Source organism: Protopterus annectens, chromosome 9.part0, assembly GCF_019279795.1.
Source record: "Protopterus annectens isolate FY-2018-M chromosome 9.part0, PAN1.0, whole genome shotgun sequence".
Lineage (NCBI taxonomy): Eukaryota > Metazoa > Chordata > Ceratodontiformes > Protopteridae > Protopterus > Protopterus annectens.
In genome coordinates, this window is record NC_056743.1 from 1,574,183,779 (window position 1) to 1,574,205,868 (window position 22,090).

The window sequence follows — 22,090 nt, forward strand, 5'->3', positions numbered from 1 at the left end:
AAGATAAAATATGAACTACCTCAGGTGAAAAGTGATGAAGCCTAACTAACGACTGAAGTGGAGTAGCCAGGCTGTCAACTGGAGGGTCCACAGAGAGGGGTGGAACTGTCCCGACATATGTGTCAGTAAATCTGGTTGTGGGTCCAGAATCCAAGGTGTGTCCACAATGTAGGGGTGGAGAAAAGGGAACCAGACTTGACAAGGCCAGTGTGGAGCAATCAGAATCATTCTGCTTCCCAAGGATTGCAGTTTCTGAATCACTTTTGATAGCAAGGGAAACGGAGGGAAAGCATAAAGCAGACCGGAGGGCCAATCATGAACTAGAGCATCCCTGGGTGACTCCCCCTGTGGGGGGAATCAGCGTGAAGTAGCTGCTGCATTTGGCATTGAGAGGGCTGGCAAAAAGGTCACAGCAAGGCTGACCCCATCTGCTGAAGATTCGTTCTGCAACTAGACAATTCAGGGACCACTCGTAAGGCATCAGAATAGCTCTGCTTAGCCTGTCCGCTATCACGTTGGACTTCCCCGGAATGTGTGTTGCCACAAGAAACCGTTGGGAAGATACTGCCCACTGCCACACTCGCATGGCCTCTCTGCACATGGGGTATGATCTGGTTCCCCCCTGCTTGTTCAGATACCACACCACTGGCATGTTGTCTGAGTGTATTGCAATAGTCCCTAGAGGTAGAAAGCTCTGAAGTGCCTGCAACGCAAGTAGCACCGCCCTCATCTCTAGAACATTGATATGCAGATGTATCTCATGATCTTGCCATGTGTCTTGGACTGTCCTGCCGAGATAATGCCCCCCACCCCATCTGAGAGGCATACGTGGTCACTGTGGCAACCGGGGATGGTGGAATGAATGGTTTTGCCCTGTCCAGATTGTTGGTGCAAAGCCACCATCTGAGATCCTGCTTGCATCTGTCTGTGAGCAAAATAGGGTGGGAAAGTGAAAGTTTTTGGAGAGACCATTGAGCAAAGAGGAGCCATTGAAGGAGCCTCATGTGCAATCTCGCTAGAGGGACCAACATAATTATTGCTGCCATAGTCCCCAGGAGTTGAAGAACCAATCTTGCCTTCGCTTTCCATAGGGGAAGCAGGGCGTGCACCTGTTGCTGTAAGACTCTGATTCTTTCCTGTGGTAGAAAGGCTCACATTTGAACAGTGTCTAACTCTGCACCTATAAAAATGACACGCTGTGACGGCAACAAGACAAATTTTTCCCAGTTCAGTGTTATGCCCAACTGTTGATAGAGAGTGATGGTAACGTCCCTGGTTTGGATTAGTAGATGCCTGGTGGGGGCAGTAAGGAGCCAGTCGTCCAGATACAGAAACACTTGTAATCCTAGATGTCTCAAGTGAGCTGTCACCACCGCCATACACTTGGTGAACACCCTGGGGGCTGTGGTGAGACCAAAGGGCAGGGCTCTAAACTGGAAATGACTGGCTCCCAGCTGGAAGTGTAGGTGACTCCTGGATGCCCTGTCCATTTTGACATGGTAGTAAGCATCCTTGAGGTCGATGGAGCACATCCATACTTCTTCTCCCAACAATGGGAGAATCGATTGTAGTGTGACCATACGGAACTTGGACTTTTGTACATAGTTGTTCAGTTGGCTGAGATCTAATATGGGTCTCAGGTCCCCTGTTCTTTTCGGCACCAAAAAGAATCTTGAGTAAGTCCCTAGTCCGATCTGGTCTGAGGGGACATGCTGGATGGCTCCCTTTCCTAGCAGCTTTGAAACCTCTGAAGCTGCGTGATCCCTTTGACTGGGTGGAACGTCCGGGATTTTCCTGACTGGAGGGGGGTCTGATGAAAAGGGGATGACATAACCTCCAGAAATTATTCGTAATACCCATCGGTCCTGGGTGATGCTTTGCCAGGCTTCCGGGTATAGCGATATTCAACCCCTGACTGACTCCGGAAACGCACAGTTGGGCATCCCATCAGGAACGACGGTAGGGAGAGCCACGAAAGGAATCACGGTCTCCCAAATTGCGGGGGCCCCCTCTGCCTCTAGAGTGGCATCTCCCTGAATAACCTCGACCTCCTCTGCCTCTGGAGGGGGACTCACCTTGTGCACCAGGAAAAAACCTCTGTGATTTTTTGAACCACATCTTCCCACCCCACTGGGCCTTGGGGTAAGGCCTAGAGAGAAGGTAAAAATGGACCCGTACAGCAGACAGGGTCTTTCCCTCTTGCTCACACCTGGTGAGGGTGTCTTTCACTTTGGTTCCGAACAAAGAAGAACCATCAAAGGGGGCGTCAGTGAAAGAAGACTTGAAGGCCTCCGTGAAATGACAAAGGCGCAGCCAGGCTTGCCTTCTAAGGGTGACTCCTGAGCTTGCTGCCCTACTCGCTCCCTCGGCTGCATATTAAATGAGCCGCATGGAGGAGTTAACGATGGAATTGAGGGTAGACACCTGGGCGTTAACTGTCTGGGCCACCACCTCAGGCATGTTACCCGCAAGAGTATCTCCTAACTCCTTGAGGAGATCTCTCTGGAGCCGAGTAACATGAGACAGGCAGTTCAGCGACAGTAAGATAAAGGTTGCTGACGAGTGGGTATGCTTCCTGTACTGGTCCATAGACCTAGACTCCTTGTTAGGAGGATGGACGGAGGAAGAAGTCTCTGTTACTTCCTTCTGAGTGGCTGCTACCACCACCATGGCATCCACAAGGACTCCTTTGGACAAAAACTCCTTACCCGGGGGAGCAGAAAGAAATTTATTAGGTCTCCTGGGTACGAGTTCCACAGAATCAGGGTTCTCCCACACCCTCCGACAAATTAAATCCAGGAACTCGTCGAAGGGTGGGGACACCCAGGAGGTGGAGGGCTGAGCACCAAAGGCCTTAAGGAAGACCAATTCCTCCTTGGAGGGGGCTTTGGATGGCCAGTCACCTCTTTGTTTCAATATCTCCAGGATGTCAGAGAAAGAAACATCATCAGAGGATGACTTGGGGGACCCCTCCGATTCCTCGAGGTCAGTCTCTGAGGTGAGACACTCAACCTGGGAGTCTATGTGCTTCCTCTTGCACATTTTCTTTCTAGGGGGCTCCTCAGGCAAGAACTCTAAAGGGCCCTCAAAAACTTGGGGACCACTCATGGGGGTATCCCTAGGCTTCGGGGCTCCACTGTCTACAGATAAGTGGTGATCAGAGGCTCTCACCAGAGTGGTAGGGGACAGAATGACCAACCCGCATGATGTAGCTAATGATCTGGCCAGCGCAGTCCGCATGGTCTCAAAGGCAGACCCCCCCCGAGTCCGAGGACCGGCCAGCCTCAGAGACCATGACAGGAGTCGGGGTTCCTCTAGCCGAGGCACAGAGCAGGAGACTAGGAACTGAAATGTGTCCCGAGGTGTCCCCCTCGGGCCTGACTGAAGAATCCCGAGTCCCAAACCCCGTGGACGGCACCAACAGGGTCGGAGCTGGCATCAGTACCGATAGGGCTGGAGGGGCCATCAGAACCAACCTAGGAACATCATATGGAGTGTAACCTTCTGGTTCTGAAGACAGAGATGCGCTTGGAGGAGGAATGATCGAAGAAGGTATCGGGACGGGCTCTGGAGCCGACTGGGATGGAGCCGAAAACAATTTTGCCAAAACCGGTGACTGGAGGAGCCTCTGCACCACCCTATCGATATCCACATCTGAAAGGGTCCTGCAGGATTTGGAGGACAGGGAGGGAGATCAAGATGTCTTCTCAGATCGGCTCCGAGGAGGTTCCAGCATAACTGGAGCCGACGCCGGTTCCATCAACACCGACACTTCCTGCGGCCCCGAGGACAGTAGAGCCGTGGAGATTGAAGCAAGTTTTGTGACTTTCTCTGGTGGCTCCGAGGAAACTGAAGGAGCTGGAGATCTCTTTTTTGACTTTGAGGATTTTGATTTAGAACTGGAAGCAGAATCCATGGCCTCTTTGAACGAGGGTTTCAAGAGTCCCTTTAGAATTAGCTTATTCTTTCTTTCTTGAAGCACCCTGGGACTAAAAGCATGGCAGAAGCTGCAGGACTCCTGCAGATGGATTGCTCCCAGGCAATAAACGCAAACACACAACCACACTTAGAGCACTTTTTAAAACCCGAAGGTTTGTGCTCCTTGGAATCTTTGGACATATTTAAAACAAGTAATCACAAATACCACAACAATGAATAAGTCACTGTCTGACAGGAAAAACGACACAGACACGCAAAACACCACTAAGCACAGGAACACGTTTTTACACAACACACACAATCCTCAGAAAGGACACACACTGAGATGACTAGGGCTAAAAACCTCTAACTAAAACGTTTTTTTTTAACCACGTACACCAAAGGAGAACAGACACTAAAACCTCTAACTCAAACGGTTTTAGAAGAGAAACAACACAGGACAAGAGGGGAGGACTAGGTCCTCTAACTAAAATGGGCCTAGCCCGATAGAACAGCTAGTGGGATACCACAAACCACAAACACACTACACAAATACCAACACAACACCAATTAATAATAGCTATTAAAATAGCTTTTTGTTTGTAACAAGTTTTCTCAAAATAACAAGAAAAAAGGGTACTTAGCCACAGCCAAGAGTGAGACCACGTCCGAGCTACACGAGCAGCAAACGAGATCTGGGGATATGCAGCAGTGCAGCATGGGATACCTGCTTAGCCCAGCCAATACAAGACTTCCAGCTAGAAAAGTTTGGCCGAGTCGAAGATGATATTTGGCTCCGAACCCACGGGTAAGAATGTAGGTGAGATTGGACTACATAACATCATGAGTTAGCAACTCCATTAGGTACTTTCTTCAACCACAGCCTAAGTATTGGTTTTGTCCCTGCTGAATGGAAAACAGCAACCATCATTCCCCCTTCATAAAGGGGTTACAGTAACAGACCCTGGGAACTACAAATCCCTACGCTTAACTAGCCTTATCTGTAAGGACATGGTGCAAATCATCATGGAACTTATAAATAAGGATATAGGTAATCTCCAAACCCTTGATCTGGCACAGTTTAGTTTTGTCAAAGGCAGGTCATGCCTGTTAAACATGTTGGACTTCTTTGAAAAGTCACCAGAGCCATAGACACAGGAAAATCTGTGGATAAGGCCTACCTTGACTTAACCAAGGCCTTCAACACAATCTCACATTTGGCCATCATTGATAAACTCTCCCAGTTGAATATCAACCCTTATGTCATCAGGTGCATTGTGAACTAGCTCACTGACAGATCACACTCAAAGTTGGGGACTTTACCTCAACCAGCAGACCTGAACCAGTGGAGTTCCACAAAGGTCAGTGCTGGGCTCCTATTGTTTAGAATATACTTCTCAGAAGTTCAGGCCAAAACAAAGGGTCTGTGGCTGGCTAAGTTTGCTGATGACTGCAAATTAGGTGCAATCACTGAATCTGCAAACAATGTCAATATACTTCAAGAGGGACTTACACAAACCAGTGATTGGTGCCAAAGCCATGGACTAAAACTCAATGGTAAAAAATGCATTATCATCCCCTTCGGTAAAAATATCACAGCAGACTATAATATAAATAATAACACCCTAAGTAACAACTGAGTAGTGAGAGACTTGGGAATACAAGCTGACTGTAGCCTAAAGTTTGAACAGCATGTATCTACTGTGGTAAGGAAGGCATTCCAAGCTGCACACCTCATTAGCAAAAGTATTGCCTCAAGAGCGAAAGAGGTCATAACATTCTTGTACTCGACTCTCATCAGGCCAATAATTGAGTACAATCCCCCTGCTAACTTTGGTAGGTAACTTACCAGGCACCTGCAGCAATTTCAGAGACCTCAGAGATTTCTAACCAAGAAAATTCAGGGTCTCCAGCACAGTCATACATTGACAGACTGAAGTCATTGTCACTGCACCACACAGTAGCATATAGACTACTTAGACAACACTTGTGCCTGGCCTACAGAGCAATCTCAGATCCAAACCTAATGGAAATGCTGCACATCTGCAAGTCAAATGGGACAGGGGTCACCTGCTCCAGGGACCTTAACCTGGCCTGTGACATAAATAGGACCTCCTGGAAAAAGATATGTCTCGCAGAGTTTGCTACTCTTCTGGAAATAGGCAATTCATTCACATCGAACAAAGCTCCTCTAAGATCCTGTTTAAGTGTAGCCTGGATGGGAAACTAAATTCCTGCAAGGGATTTCACCTGTGACTTTCCTAGATAGGGGCAGTCATTGCTAATTAAGATCTCGAGTTTAGACAAGATCCTTTATATTGGGTTTCTCTAATATTATATTGGATACACACAGCTAGCCTTATAAAGACCTTTGTGACAATAGCCCACTAACCACCTATGAACCTACAGCTGAATGTATCAACAGATATTTGTTGAGGAGTAGCACTGCAGTACATTATTATGATATCTACAATGTTTATAATATATTTTCCTGCACAAACTCTAAGCCAGGGACTATCCAAGAGTCTGTATCCTGATACTTTTGTCCTAAGCTTGTTTTTACCTGCCATTAAATCTAACCTATATTTAAAATTCGGTATCAAGAGCTAATTAATCATAATCTCAGTGAATATAGGCATAAAATCCTGACTAAGACCTAAGTAACTATGATCCATGGGACCTGGGTTCAAATAGCAGCCAGCTCAGATGCCTGACAGGCAAGCAAGGAGGATGGATGTGTCCATCCTGGGGTAGAGAAGGATTCAGACTGGAACAAGTGGGTAGGTCAAAGCAGTGTGGCTACCCTAGGTCTTGGGTTGGGCATGTCTTCACAGGACATGTCTCATGACTTATCCAACCTATGATGCAGAAGTCATCTCACTCAAAGGGAAGGGAATAATGTTTAGAAAAAGCTTTGGCCCCAGTGTATATGATGTTGGAGAATATCAGCTCCATTTCATTTAATCTGACTGTCCATCAATGGTAGCCTCGGCTAGGTGGTGGAATAGTGAACAGAAGTAGATTTCCCTATTCCTTTTCCTCCCAAGACATGGCATTGGGGGACAGTAAGGAAACTATAGGGGAGCAAATGAGTATCCCAGATGGGATGGAATAAAAAAAATCATAAATGTAAAGGCAAGCATTTCCAGGTATTAGTAATTTGATCCCTGAATAGCAAATTTTTAGAGTTATAATGTTTGTCAATAAGGAATAAATCTGAGTTTCTGTTGTTAGAGTGATTATCATTCTGTTTGATTCTTTACATAGCTTGTTCTTCCACTTGGAAAAAACCTTTGAATATTTAAATCAATGCCATCCTACTAAACTGATGTTGAACAGAGTATAAATTAAACCCTTCTAGGTTTTCAGAGAATTTTAAATTTGTTTATCTCCAAATTATTTTAGTAAAAATGTTTGGACATGTTTGAGACAAACTACAAGCTTTGTATTGTATTGGCAAAAACTGGTATTAAACTCATTTGTAAGTCATACAACTGTACATAAAATGTATACAATTTCTAGAATGCCCATAAGCAGATAACAGCCTCCCAAGGACTGTTGAGGGTTCTTTCCTCTGGGAATGCAGTCCTTCTCGTAGTTGCTTTGAGTGTTTGGCTTTCTACTAAACTAATACTGGTTCTTCTGCTGTGCACCATGCCTGAATCACATCCTGTGTGGTATGCTCTACATCTTAAAAAACTATTCTTAAGGTTTACGACCTGCAGTTGAGAGTAGTGACAGTTTTTGCAGATGAGTATCCATTTTTTAATAACAGATTGTGTTGGTACAAAGACCTGAAATATTCTGAACATTCTTAAAGTTTAATTTATATAAAAAAAAATTAAATTTAAAGTGCAATTAAAATTCTCAAATGCTTGGAAGAAATAATCCTCATAATACAGATTATGTAATAGGAGAAGGACTATAACAGCTTGGGAAAGTTTTATGTTCTGCGGTATCTGAACTGTTAATTGCCTTAGTCTTGCTACTACCAAGGCTGGACTTCCTTTTTCCAAGTCAGTAGATGTTGCATCATGTTTCTGTCCTCTTTAGATTGTTTTGTACTATATATAGTTATTACTAAATAACCCTAATTTATTTTTACAGTGAAAAAGTGAAATGGTACAATGGCAGCATTCATTCTAATATGAGATCTTTATGAGTAAAAAAACACAAAAAAATAATTTGTTCAGGTTTCCAAGACTGTTGCTTTTTTAGTTCTAAATACGAAGCCTGCTACAAAAATATTTTTCTTTACATCATTTTTGTCTCTGTAATTATTTTCATCTCCATGTATTATCCTACAGGATTTATGTAAGTGGAAATATGATGCAGCCATTCAACTTAACTATAATCAGGAATAATTCAACTTTAACATGGCAGATTTTTTTTCACATTCGTGAGAAAGTTCAGAAGCATTTTGAGAAAAGAATGTGGGTTGCTTTTGTGCTCTTCTACATATAAGTTCAGAAGCATTTTGAGAAAAAAATGTGGGTTGGGTTTGTGCTCGCCCACATATAAGTTCAGAAGTATTTTGAAAAAAGAACGTGGGTTGTTTTTGTGCTCTCCTACATATAATAATCAAGCCGGAGATTTTGCAGCTTAGAAGGAAGAAGACTTCCCTTTCCACTTACAGTGACCCAGAGTTCCAGCAAAATGCTAAAAGAAAATAAATTTAATAACATTACTTCTATTAAAACAACTTAACTGTTTTGAGGTGGTAATTTACTTTAAAACCCATTAGTCATTACAGATTGCGTAAACTTTGGGCTACATTTCCGCGGTATGCAGACATGAATTCTCTTTTTAAGAAAATTGAGGTTTATTATTTTGCATTCTGATTTCTGTTCTCACCATTCTAAACTTCCAGATTATATGCATTTCACTGATATTCATTTTAGTCAAAATATATAAATGTTGTGCAGTAACATAACCTCTGAAACATCAGAGTGCACTCAGAACACAGGGTACCAAATTTCTGACCCAGGTTCAATCCAGGCTTGAAACAGATACATCAGCAGAAAAAGATGAAGAACTAATTAGCATTGCATTCACACCTATCTGCACTGACTTGAATGGTCTTATCTAAAAACTAGGAGGGCATAAGAAAACATTGCATCTCATGGTATTTAGATCCCAGTGTACTAATGGAAACTGGATCCCAGACTTTTTTATTTAAAAATGTATCTTTCATTAATTGAATAAATGGGCTGGTATATAGGACTTTTCTAGCCAATACTTGGACAGCACTTCCTAATTTTGAAATTACAAAATCCTGAAGTTCAATATATTGAACTTACAATCCCGAGATTTTGTAATCTCGAAATTAAGAAAAAAAAAAAAAAGAAAAACACATCAAAAACACCCGCTCCAACTTAAATATATTAACTCCGAGATCGGTCTACAGTGCAGAGAATGATAATGTTCCTGTTCCACACTGTATAGCAATCTGTATTACCATTCTCTGCACTGTAGAGCGATCTCGGAGTTAGTATATTTAAGCTGCAGTGGGTGTGCGGGGGTGCATCCCCCCACATGGCAGGTGCAGGGGGGCTTGCCCCCATGCAAAAACATGTTTTTGATGTGTTTTTCTTTTTTTTTTTTTCAGTTTTATTCTTAATTTTGAGATTACAAGATCACGGGATTGTAAGTTCGATATATTGAACTTCGGTATTTTGTAATTTAGAAATTAAGAAGTGAACCCATAGATATATATATATATGTATGTGTGTGTGTGTGTGTGTGTGTGTGTGTGTATATATATATATATATATATATATATATATATATATATATATGTATGTCAGTAATCAATCAGCATTTGGGGGGGGCAGATATTCCTGAAAAACCTTGCATACCCAAGGGGAGAATACAAACTCGACACAGACAGTGACTGGAAGTTAGGACTGAGCAGACGAAGGTGGAATTGTGAGGCACAGATCTTTCTACCAAGCCACTGTGCTATTAGTGCCATTAAAATTCAATGTTACTGATAAAAGTAAATAAGAACAGATTGTATAGCTTGAGGAATGTGTAGAATCTACAATCCATGGATGATGCCAAGAAAACCAGTTGTTGGTTTCAAAGTGCTATGGTAATGGTAGATCAGGTATAGTCATAGACTCGACTTTGCAAACACATTTCCCCACACACATTTATCAGATGTTATTACCACATAATATGGTAAAAGTCAAATATTTTTTTTTGTTTGTTTGTTTATGTATAAGTCCAGCCTGTTCCATTGGCATTACTAGAAAGTTATACTCCACACTTAAGGAAGATTCAGAGAAATAATTCACATCTTTAAAGGTAAATTACTTCTCCCTAAAGCTGTTGCCTTTAGTTATGTGACACTCAGTGTGGTACAATTTAGACATCAGCAAGTAAATCAAATTTCACAAATGCTTCTTCTTAAGGTAAAACAACATAAAACATATTTAAGGAGTGCTACATCATACAAAAACACATATTATGAAGCAGGCTGAAATGATGTTATATAAGATCCTCCTATGAAAAAAGTGGAGGCAACATCACACCTTGTTAGTGCAATGGCATCCTAAAGGCACTTTCGTATTGGCCTCACACTCCTAATGCCACCATACTAACCTAGTGCGGTGCTGACGGCTTATTCTTCATGGAGGAGTTCATCTGTAATCTATGTACTGTTCAAAATTAGATAAAATGTACTTTATTAGCTCCACTCATTAAAGGCATAATATGGTTTAGTGCTCACAGTACAAAGCTTTCAACCAGAGGAGACCAGGTCAAAATCCCACCACAGCCACAGGCTCATATATCATCCAATATACTTTAGTAAATTCCCAGTTATAAAAAGTGGACCCCTGTAAATCTGCATATTTATTGGGATATCTTGCAACAGTTGTGAAACAAACACTAACATTCTTCAAGTAACAGTTAAAATTATCTTTGGGTCCACAAATTGCTACCGCATATTCTTGGTTGGAGTGGGACTGATCCCTTTGTTCTATATGACAAAGTACTTCCTGTTGGGAATGTCAAAGATCACATAATTTACATTAAGTATGCATTTTGTATGAGGCAATATATATCTATATACACATATAGATATATATTATTATTATTATTATTATTATTATTATTATTATTATTACAAAGAATGTTGCTTAAAATATTTTTATAACATTATTGTTCCCTGCCAAACAATTTGAAGGGCAGAATAAATATTTTTTAATTCCATAACACATCTCTTTCTCCTTGTAGAATACAGAATGGCTACCCCTCCCATCCAATATGTACAGATTTCATTTTATTAATTCATGTATCTTTAAAGACATTTTTAACATGGGCTCTACTGTTCTGACCCAGAGTTCAGTGTTGTGCTTTACTGTGATTTGTGCCCGTCACACAGCAGAGCTTAACATGAGTTTCAACAACCATGGCAGGACATTGCTGAGGCCTTCTTAGTTCAGAATATATTGTACAATACTTGCAGGACAGAATACACTGGACAAGATTTGTGGCATGACCTGTTACCATTTCTTGTCAGCAGAACTGCTTCTTACACCACTGTTTCCAGGAAGCAGAACTGAGCACTGGTTTAGGGAAAATTGCCTCCCCCTTTTTTGAAGAAGGAGGGTAGTAACTAGATAAATCTGCAGGCACCACCTACAGTAAATGCCCTGGAAGACCCCCCCTCCACATTTAATTACTGCCCTCCCTTGAGTGCTGGACTTGATCACTTGTCATACATGATAAAACAGATAAAGGTAATCATACAACTGATTTCTCATTTTATGCATCTTATGGGCTAGTTACTTTTATTAACACGTCACTCCTGAAGCAAGTCTGCCTGCCATGCAAATGACAAGAGTCCCATCTGTGGACAGTATATAGTTTGTTCCTATCACTTTTGATAGAGATCATCCTTAATTTTCATTCAATTACAGTGGGATGATATGCAGTATGCTTTTATGACCCCCAACGGAGGCTGCTCAATGTATATTTGTGCTTTGTTTCTAAAAGGAAAACTGGAACGTATTGTTTTAATCATTTTCATGCAAACTTGTTAATGGCAGTCAAATACTGAAGACCAGAGCACTTGACAGTGTAATGAAACATTTTTTACGGCATCAGTTCCTTTTATAGTTTGGCAAGAAAACCAGACAGCTCTCTGCATGGATAGCTGCCTCTGCTGGATGTCTCTTTGTGGTCTTTTTCATTTCTCCATAGCTGATTTGGAATCAGACTTCTTTTTGAGAGTTGCACACTTTAATCTTTCCAGAGCAAAAGTGGTTTTCCATAGTCTTTGTCTTCTTCCTCTTCTCAGGTTTACAGTTCCCACATGAGAAAATGAAAAAAAAAAAGGAAAGAAAGAAATAACCTTATGATATTAAAAACAAAGCTACTGTTTTGTAAGGGCACATTTCTCTTCTGTAATGTGCTTTTTTTATACAATTGCCTCCTTGTGAGGTTGCACCAAACTCCCATTTGGAAAACTCAGGATTTAAAAAATAGATTTCTCTCCTTTTGTTTGTTTGTTTTTTTCCTACACACATACGCACACGCATACAACAAAATGGTGCCACAGAGGTAGCTCTTCACATTACATGGCCTAACAGTTTTTTAATTTTCATTTTCTGATATTTCTTTTTATAAAATAAGGCAGCCCTGCTCCAGTAAGATGTCCTTGTTTCAGCACTAAAAATTTCAGGCAACTACAAGGGCACCTTAACCATTAGGGAGCGGAGGAGGGGGGTCCTTGCATGAATTTATTTTTTGTCTTTTGTCCCCCAGTTCAGCAAACTTCAGAGACTGGTTACCAGTTGCATTTGTCCATCACCCTCTGCCACTGATGCGTCCATACCTACTTGTACTAGGTAGCCTTCATTGCTTGGCCGTCGGGCTTGGTAATAGGCTTGTAGCTGATTTCGGGGAACCAAAGCTGGTCGATTCCTGTAGTAGATTTCCTCACTGCCCTGAGACTGAGGTACAACAACCTCCCCAACTGCTTCAGGGCTGCTGTCCGGATAGGGGGAGTCTCTTAGATTGGTCATGCTTGTGTAGAGTGAGTCTCTATTAGGGGACTGGATCTGTCCCTCCAAACCTTCTGTAAGTTCTGCAGTATAACTCTCTGATTCTTCTGGGTCACTCTGATAAAGAATTGACTGTGCCCTCTGCAAAAGCAGTGGCTCCTCCAGGGCTTTGTACATCAGCTCTATTTCAAGATTTTCTTCATGATTAAGGGAGGGGGCATCAGGTACAATGGCATCATCCTCACTGCTGGTACCACCACCCCCTCCATTACCAGATGGAAGATTTGGTTCACCACTTGGATTCTTCAGACTACCTCTCAGGTTATTGTGGACAAGTTCTGAGATGATCATCTTTTCAAAGGCAGCATCACTCAGATTACGGCGGCAGTCAGGCACTTTGGCAGCCTCTGTGGAGAAGTCACTGCTTCGGAGGGAGTAGCTGTTGTTAAAATTCCCATTCAGTGGGAGAGTGTCCATTCCACAGCCGTCTCGAGTGTTGTTTAGAGGATGTTCTGTTTAAACAACAATAACAAAAAAAGGTTATTTACTTTTTACATATTTTGCAGTTTTGGTGATGCTTATTACTGTAAGGAATTAAAAGACGTCAGAGAAAGGAAGAATACAACATAACATTACAGACAGCAATGCCATGCATAAAGTTTTTACAAATATATTAGTTTTTAACAGATATTGTGATCAGTAGCTGTACATTTCTATTAACTGGTAGAAAATGCTCCTTTTTTCTGAGGTGTGTAACTCAGATGATATCACAAAAGCCTTTTCTGAGGTAAACTTGCTCACTGTAAAAGCAACATTACAGCATAAAGCCAAAAAACACACATTAGTAGACATCAAGACCAGGATTTGGTGCAGAGTGTTAAAGTGAATGCATGAAGAGATGAGAAATAAAAGGCAAAAATCATGAAAGGGTGAAAGAGGACTTGCAATTGCTGATTGCCTCAGTTTTTCCTTTAGCAAACATTTTTCAATGTACAGCTGACTGGCGCGTACTTATAAACTACCACAGAGAAGAGGAGAGTTGAGTACTATTAGCTACCAGAAGAAGAGGAACAGTAATAAATTCTACCATGGATGGGTCTGGACTGAAAGGCAAACAAATAATCTGGACCCATGAACACAGCATGGAAACAATACATTATCCTGCAGTATATTTATGAAATATTCAAGTCCTCAAATATTTTGCTGAATGAATTCATGTATTTACATGAATATATATCAATTTTGATACTATCTTGTTTTCAATCTGACTTCTAGGATAAGCACAGGCGTCTTGTATTATATTATTTATTGGGCATATAAGCTATGTCAAAAATGTAGTCTACTCAAGGCAAATGAAAAATTGTAGCTCACAATATTAAATGTTTATAAATGACCCTTGGTCAACATAACTAAATGTCAATCACAGGCATATTTTAACTTTAACATAGTATGGAAAACCTTTATCTGGCCCCTAAAATTAAATTAATTAAAAAAAACAATATGTGAATTATCATTTCCCTAGTTACTGCATCCTGCCTCATTTATGAAAATAAATCAGAGCCATGTGTGTTTTACCTACATTTGAGTGTTGGCAAAAATTCTCCATCTGCATTAGTCTTTTCAATGTTTTTTCTTAAAGTTTAGCCATTAGAAAGCTTAGCTGTTAGAAAAAAAATGAAACAATAACTATATAGCTTAACAGGTTCAAAGGTTCTTACTAGGCTATTGATCTGTGGGGAACTTTAGAAGCCTAAGCATACATTCCCATAAAGATTTTACCCCTTATATTTTAAGTACAAATAATGCAAAGATGAGCAGAACATTTATGTAAATTTTCAGTTACCTATCTATTTCTCCAGATTATATTTCAATAGTGTAAGAGATGTGTTTTACTTTTTGTGGACAGGAAGATGATTCCAAAGAAGTGGTTTTCTCTGCAATACGTATATATATATATATATATATATATATATATATATATATATATATATATATATATCACTTGTACATATTCTATTTATTTCAATCTCTTGAATAGATGTTCATACCCCCATTATTGTTGCAGATGTGCAATAGTTCTGACAAGACAGGGACTGTTGAGGCTCTGTGCATGAGGCAAAGATCGCTCCTCAGTAGCCTGTATGACACCAAGAAGACAGACAAGACTTTAAGATGGCCTGCAGCATTTTGATGATATAGGCCCTTGATTTTCTTACTACAAAAAGTGTTGTGGGCATTCGAGTTGTGTCAAATGTTTGAAGAAGTACATACTAGTGGGGGCATTATACTCAATGCTCAGACTGATGAATGCCGAATACAGTGGAAAGATCACACCCCTGGACCTAGATGCCGTACCTGTAGTAATAAGTTGTGCAATGAAAAAGTACTTTAGTATAATGGTGGATACAAGGCAACTTAAGGAAAGTTCATTGTCTATATAGATTCCCAGGTACCAAACTATTGAATCAATTTGAAGGAGTGTGCTGCCAGTGTGATAGTTACAAGGGACGTCTTGCTAGCTGAAGGATACTATTATGTATTTCCTGTCAATTAGCTTTAGTCTAAGGTTTTACGAACAGCTATAGGTTTGGGAAAGGCCATCGTGGAGGGTCTTAGTTTCCTGTGTGGAATTTATGATGGCAGTAAGTTTATAATCATCTGCAAGCCTGGCCAGACCTAACCTGTAATCTACAAACTTGGTCAGTTCTAAATCCTTAACAATAGCTTTCATAGGTTCATAGGTTGGTACTAGGCTATCAGCCATAGGGCCTATACAAGCCTAGCCATAACAATTCCCTGGCTATTTCTTCCCACACTATTTACTTCCCTGGACCCCTGACTAGCAGGGTGACTGACATGATCCCTGGGGTGAATTTCCTTTCTCCCATCCAATCGTCAATGTTCCTTTTGAAGAGGGCCAAAGAGGCACTCTGCTTGACATGTATGGGAAATCTATCCCAGAGTCTGGGGAGTGTCTGGGTCAGGAACCTATCCCCCAGCATGTTTTGTTTATTGTGATGTCAAGGTTTAGATCCCTGGAGCGTGTGGCTCTGAGGGATTGGGATTTCTTTAAGTGTAGCATGTCCAACAGCTCTGGGTTTGACATGGCCTTGTATGATAAGCAGAGATCGCCACTGAGTAGATGATATGTGACAGAGTATAGCTGGAGTTTTTTAAGGCAGTCAGTGTAGGGCATCTACTTTAGGCCTGCGATTCTTTTAGTGAGGTATTTCTGCGGCCTTTCCAGTTGTTGCAGATGTCTTGAGAGGTACATACCAAACGGAGCATTGTATTCTATAATGGGTCTAATGAGGGTTGGGAGGGTGGCCTAATGGTTAAGATGTTTGCCTTACAAACACAAGGTGCAGAGTTTGAGTCTCACAAGGGATAATTGGCTAAGCTTAAAATGGCTCGCAAGGGCAGTTAGCTTAGTAAGAATCTATGAATCTATATATGAGTACAGTGGGACAATGATCTCCTTTTTTCTGGATGAAAAGCCCTTAGTGATGAGGTGTGCCACATAGAAGGATTTCCTTACTGTTGTGGCACTGTGGTTATTGAAGGTGAGACCACTGTCCACCTGTGTCCCTAAGTCTCTTATCACACTTTCAGTGTTTAGTGTACTGCCACCTATATGGTAATTCACAGATACATGTTTTTTCCCAAAGTAGATAACTACACATTTCTTGGCATTGAGTTTGAGCCCATGGCTCTGGCACCAAGCATCTGTTTCTGTAAGGCCCTTTTGTAGAGTATCCACATAATTTATGGGATTCAATAATGGCTCCCAGTTTGCAGTCATCTGCAAACTTTGTTAGCCAGAGTCCCTTAGTGTTGGCCTGTACTTCAGAGAAGTAGATGCCAAACAAGAGTGGTCCCAGGACTGAACCCTGAGGTACTCCACTTGTCACTTGTCTGGAGCTGGATTTGGAGTCGGCTACTTTTACAGTGTGGGTTCTATCAGTAAGCCAGTTAGCAACCCATTGGGTGATGTAGGGATTAATGCCCAGCTTAGTATGTTTATCTACGATTCCAGAGTGGTGGATGGTGTTAAAGGCCTTGGCAAGGTCTAGATAGGCTGTGTGGACCACCTTACTCTTGTCCATGGCTCTGGAGACTGATTCAAAGAAGTCAATCAGGTTCAGGAGACAAGATCAGCCCTTCATGAACCCAAACTGGGTGGGGTCCAGTGTTTGAAGGTTGCCAATGTCTTTGTTTATAAGTTCCATGATAATACATTCCATGGCCTTGCAGATAAGGCTTGTCAGACTGATGGGACAGTAGTTTCCAGGATCCAAGGTGGATCCCCCCTTGTGGAGTGGGATAACTGTAGCTCTGCACCACTCAGTGGGCACAAAACCTGAGGTGAGGCTATGATTAAACATGACACTTAGGTGAGGTGCCAGTTCATATTGTAGTTCATGTAGTACACAGCCCAGGATGTCATCTGGTCCCATGGATGCTGTATTCTTAGCTTTGGAGAGTGTGTTTTTTACCTGTGTGGCCATTATTACCAGAATTTGGCAATCTTCCGGTATTGAGATGGGCCATTTAGGGGGTGAGAGGGGGGTGAAGTTGGCACTGAAGTGATCTGCCAGGATATTGGCAATATCCTTGGGATCAGTATATTTAATGCCATTCTGTTTTAGCTCAGAGCAGATCTGAGCATTGCCATTTAGATTCTTGACATAGTTATAGAATGTCTTGTGGTTGTCTTTGGAATCTTTGGCAGTTTTATTTTCGTAACTTGTTTTGGAGGATTTTATGAGGGATCTCAGTTTCTTACTGAGGCTGGTAAGGGAGTTTTTTGCATCCTGGGATTTTCATCTTTTCTGCAACAGTTTCTTCCTTTTGTTGTAAAGTTTGTTTATGGCAGGGGACCATCAGATTGGCTTCCTTTTTTTGGATGAGTGCATCTTGGTTCTATTTGGGATGGCACGATTCATGCATGAGTGGATGTGCTCGTACAGTGCCTTAGTGTAGGATTCAACAGTTGAGCTTTCAGTTCCCGTCTGCATGGGTGTCATGACGTTTGTCGCTTCTGACTTGAGTAGCATGAAGTTGGCTTTGGAGAAGTTTTTTATGGATGTTTCCTTACTGGGGGTGGGGGTAGGATGTGGATGTTAAGGGTGATTAGCTTATGGTCAGACCTAACTAACGAGGGGGTGACCATAGGTGTGGAGCATCGATTTCCCATGTTGGTAATGATCAGGTCTAGGATATTGGAGCCCCTGGTGGGACTATGGATTAGTTGATCCAGGGCGATGGAATTTATGAATTCCAAGAACCGTTGGGCAAAGTTGTTGGCACATGAGTAGTTTTCCCAGTCAATGGCAGGGTAGTTAAAATCACCCAGTATTAGGGTGTTTGGTTCTATCTTAATATTTTCCAGTATGTTTAGAAAGGTGTAGTCAGAATCTTGGGGTATGGTGGGGGATTTGTAGCAAGCTACAATTTGGATTGCATTCTTACCTAGTGTTAGTTGCACCTGGAGAATTTCAGATGCATTGTGTTGGGCAACTAGCCTGGTGGTGCGAATATCCTTGGTGAATATTGACACTCCTCCACCTTTAGTGTTTCAATCCTGGTTTGGTGGCCGAAAAGTGTGGTAAGAGTTGTAGCCTGGTATTGCAGGGGTGCTCTCTGGAGCCTTGAACCAGGTCTCAGTTATTGCACAGATATCGATGTTCTCAATTTTTAGGAGTGACTCGAGAGAGTGCATTTTGAGGTTTAGACTTCTAGCATTGAGTAGCATTACCTTCAGATTTTGCATGCTTTTACCTGTTACGGTGGTGGCTTTGTCCTTTGAACTTTGCCTTAAAAAGGCACTATAGGGGTGGCAAGAGCCTTAGCCAGTAACCTGAATCCCAGGGGCGATAGGTGCAGACCATCTCTGGCAAAGCATCGTGGTCTGTCAATCATGTCTTCCCAGGCAGGCAGATACTGGATCCCCTTTGAATGACACCAGAAGCTTAGCCAATTGTTGAAGTCATTCATTTTGTCCTTATATTGTGGTATCATTCTGGGCGAAGGCAGGATGCTACTCAGGGCTAGGGTCATACCTGCCTGGGCCACATGATCCAAGAGCTCTTCCATGTCTCTTTTCATGTAGTCCAGGGAGGTACGTCTCAAGTCATTCACTCCAACATGGACAATGACAGAGTCATATTTGTACTTGTTGTGGAGTGACTTGAGTGCATGCATTATGTGGCGGATCCTTCATGAAGTAAATGCCAAACAGGAGTGTCTCAAGGACAGAACTCTGGGGTACACCCTGGTGGCAGTTCATTTAGAGGAGGTAGAGCCACCCACCCTAATTTCCTGGGTTCTACCTGTGAGCCAGGTTTTTACCCAATGAGTCACATAGAGATTAGTATTTAGCTGGAAATGTTTGTCTGTGATACCTGAATGAGGGATGGTATCAAATGCCATTGAGAGGTCTCAATATGCAATCTGTATTCATTTACCATTATCCATTGCTCCAATAACTTTCACAAAGAAGTGAGACAGGTTAAATAGGCAGGATTTGCTCTTAACAAATTCAGACTTGCATTAGATCAAAAGTTTGTAAGTTATCTATGTCTTTTTTTATTAATTCCACAATGATCCTTTCCATAACCTTATGGATGAGACTGGTCAATCTCATAGGTCTATAATTTCCTCAGTCTGCTAATGGCTCACCTTTGTGCAAGGGAATAATAGTTGCTAGTCTCCATTCATCTGACACAAAGCCTGTCTGGAGGTTAACACTGAATAGCCTCTGCATGGGGTCTGACAGATCCTGTTTCAAGCTTGCCAATAAGCAGCCCAGTGTGTTATCCAGTCCCATAGAAACCTGGATAGTGCCCTGGATAGTATCTTAAGGATGTGGTCATGGGAGATTTGGGGATAGGTATAGATATGGGTAAGAGATCTGGGAATGTTTAAGAGGAGAGGGGGTGACGTTTGAGCAAAATTTATCTGCCGTAGACCGTCTGTGCACTTTGGGTCTAAGTATGTGATTCAATTTACTATTAACTCTTCATGGTGCTGGGCATTGTTTCTGAGATTTCTATCATAGTTAAAGAAGACGTTGTGGTTGTCTTTTGCCTGGGTGGCAATTTTTAACTCTTATTTGGCTTTGGTTGATTTGATCAGGGCCCAGAGTTTCCTGTTATGTTTAGCAAGAGCTTGTTTTGTTGCAGCTTGTGAGTTACATTTATTTTTACATGCACTGAGCTTTTTATTATTGAATCCAAAGATGAGCAGAGCATTTACATGTTGATCCTATCCATGAGAGACAAGACTGTTAACCTAGGTATGAATCTGCAGTTGTCCATCCATTTGGCTAGATTATGTCTGAATAGTGTAACATAAGTACTTTACTTAATGTGAAGAGGAAGAGGATTCCAAAAAAGTCATATTCTCTGACATATGTCTATCCCCCAATATGTTCCAACATAGAGATTTATTTTTGAATTTGACATTGAATTTTCTTCGGAGAGGGATAAATGCATCCATGCATCTATTCACATGCGCATAGAATATGGCAGTAAGGGATTCCACATAAGCAGTGGGATCATCGAATCTGAATGGATATTGAATTTAGCCAGGTCATCTCTTTGCATAATCTCTGAATACTGATGTATTAGAGGATGCTTCTGGCTTCAGTCTTAGGGTGAATGTGACTGAGCTGTAGTCCAGTTTGACCAGGGAGAGAGTTACAATTGTCAGGGAGCAGAACTCTTCCATATAAGTGAGCATTTTATTGCCCCTGGTTGGGGAACGGGCTAACTGATCTGAGAGTTTGACTTGCTAAAGTCCAGAAATCAATAGACACACATGTTACAGGTGACTTACATCTCTCAATTAATAGAGGGGCAGTTGAGGTCCCCTTGGAGAATGGTGTTTGGCTTAATACATGGGTAGTCCTTACTAGTTAGGTAGGAGTTATGGGCTGAACAGGGCATAGAGGGGGTAGTATAGTTAGCCATGATGTGACAAGGAGTCTAGTTAATGGTAAGCTGGACATGGAAAAGTTCCAGATTGCTATCCCTTCTTACTAGTCTAGAGGTGTTTTTTAACAAATATGGAGACACCACTGCCTTTAGTGTTGTCATCTACAGCCTGAATGTGTGGTAGGCATTAAAACTATGTCCTTTGTCAGCAGTGGGGTGCTCTCAATGGTCTTGAACCAAGTCTCCACAATGATGCATATACAGATGTATTCTGGGGTAAGGAGTGCTTGTATGGAGTGCAGTTTTTTTGTTTAGGTCCCTAGCATTGAGCAGCAATACCTTTATGTTATCTAGATTCTGTTGGGTTATATATGATAGGATATGGGTTATTGGAAAAGTTAATAATGTTACTTGTAGCATAGCTGTCAGACATAGTCATGTAACTTTTCCTTATGTGAAGTATTTTGTTTGTGTCTTTCGGCTTTTGCATACCTTATAAAAAACTGTAATGCTATGGAATGAACTACTGTAATTCTGAATTTTTTCTAACATATTTCATATTCATACTATACTGCATTACTAACGCAACTAAAATGAATAGCCTCACTGCATTGGACATAAAACTGCCAATCAGATTTTCTCTTGCCATTGCATAACTGAACCTCGGGATGCAGATGAGGCATTCCTTTTTAGTGCCTGTTCTCCAAATATCAATACATATCGTTCCCAGCATAGTTATAAAATGAAGTTCATAAGAAGGGAAATTAAAATGAACCGACATGTCATAAATTGGTAAATGAATAGGAAAAGCTCAAACAGGTTTCCCAGCTAAATCCTGACCAGACTATCCATCCCAGATGGAGTGATAACTGTCCCACCCATTACAAAAGAAAAGAAGACCATACCACCAACCACAGATAGACAGATGATAAAAGTCAGTGGTGATTTCTGCAGATGACAGGAAGACCACAATGTATCTAGATGGGGGGGGGGGGGGGGGGTTGATCAGACAGACCATAACATGTTCACCAGAAGGAGGATGACTATGTCTAATGGTAGGACAATTTATAGACATACGATGATCGCCTCACATTCTTTTCCTATAACCTAATGCTTTTAATTTCAGAGCCATGTTGCAAAATAACTGTTAAACTAATGCTACTGAGTTGAAGATCAGGGAGGCAAGAAACCTTTTTCCTAGACATGTGTCTTCCCAGGTGG

At 41.6% G+C, this 22,090-nt stretch overlaps 1 protein-coding gene across 7 annotated transcripts in view; it reads right to left on the bottom strand.

Annotated features, from left to right (window-relative positions):
* Nucleotides 1-10,590: 10,590 nt before the first annotated feature.
* LOC122812189 (adhesion G protein-coupled receptor L1-like) overlaps nucleotides 10,591-22,090 on the bottom strand; it is a 3,245,860-nt gene continuing 3,234,360 nt past the window's right edge. For 6 of the 7 annotated variants that reach the window (XM_044084524.1, XM_044084517.1, XM_044084518.1 and 3 more), the window contains one exon: nucleotides 10,591-13,444. In XM_044084524.1, the coding sequence (XP_043940459.1) occupies nucleotides 12,705-13,444 (740 nt within the window). In that variant the 3' untranslated portion in view covers nucleotides 10,591-12,704. The remainder of the gene's footprint in view (nucleotides 13,445-22,090) is intronic. The other variant, XM_044084520.1, reaches the window with a different exon arrangement.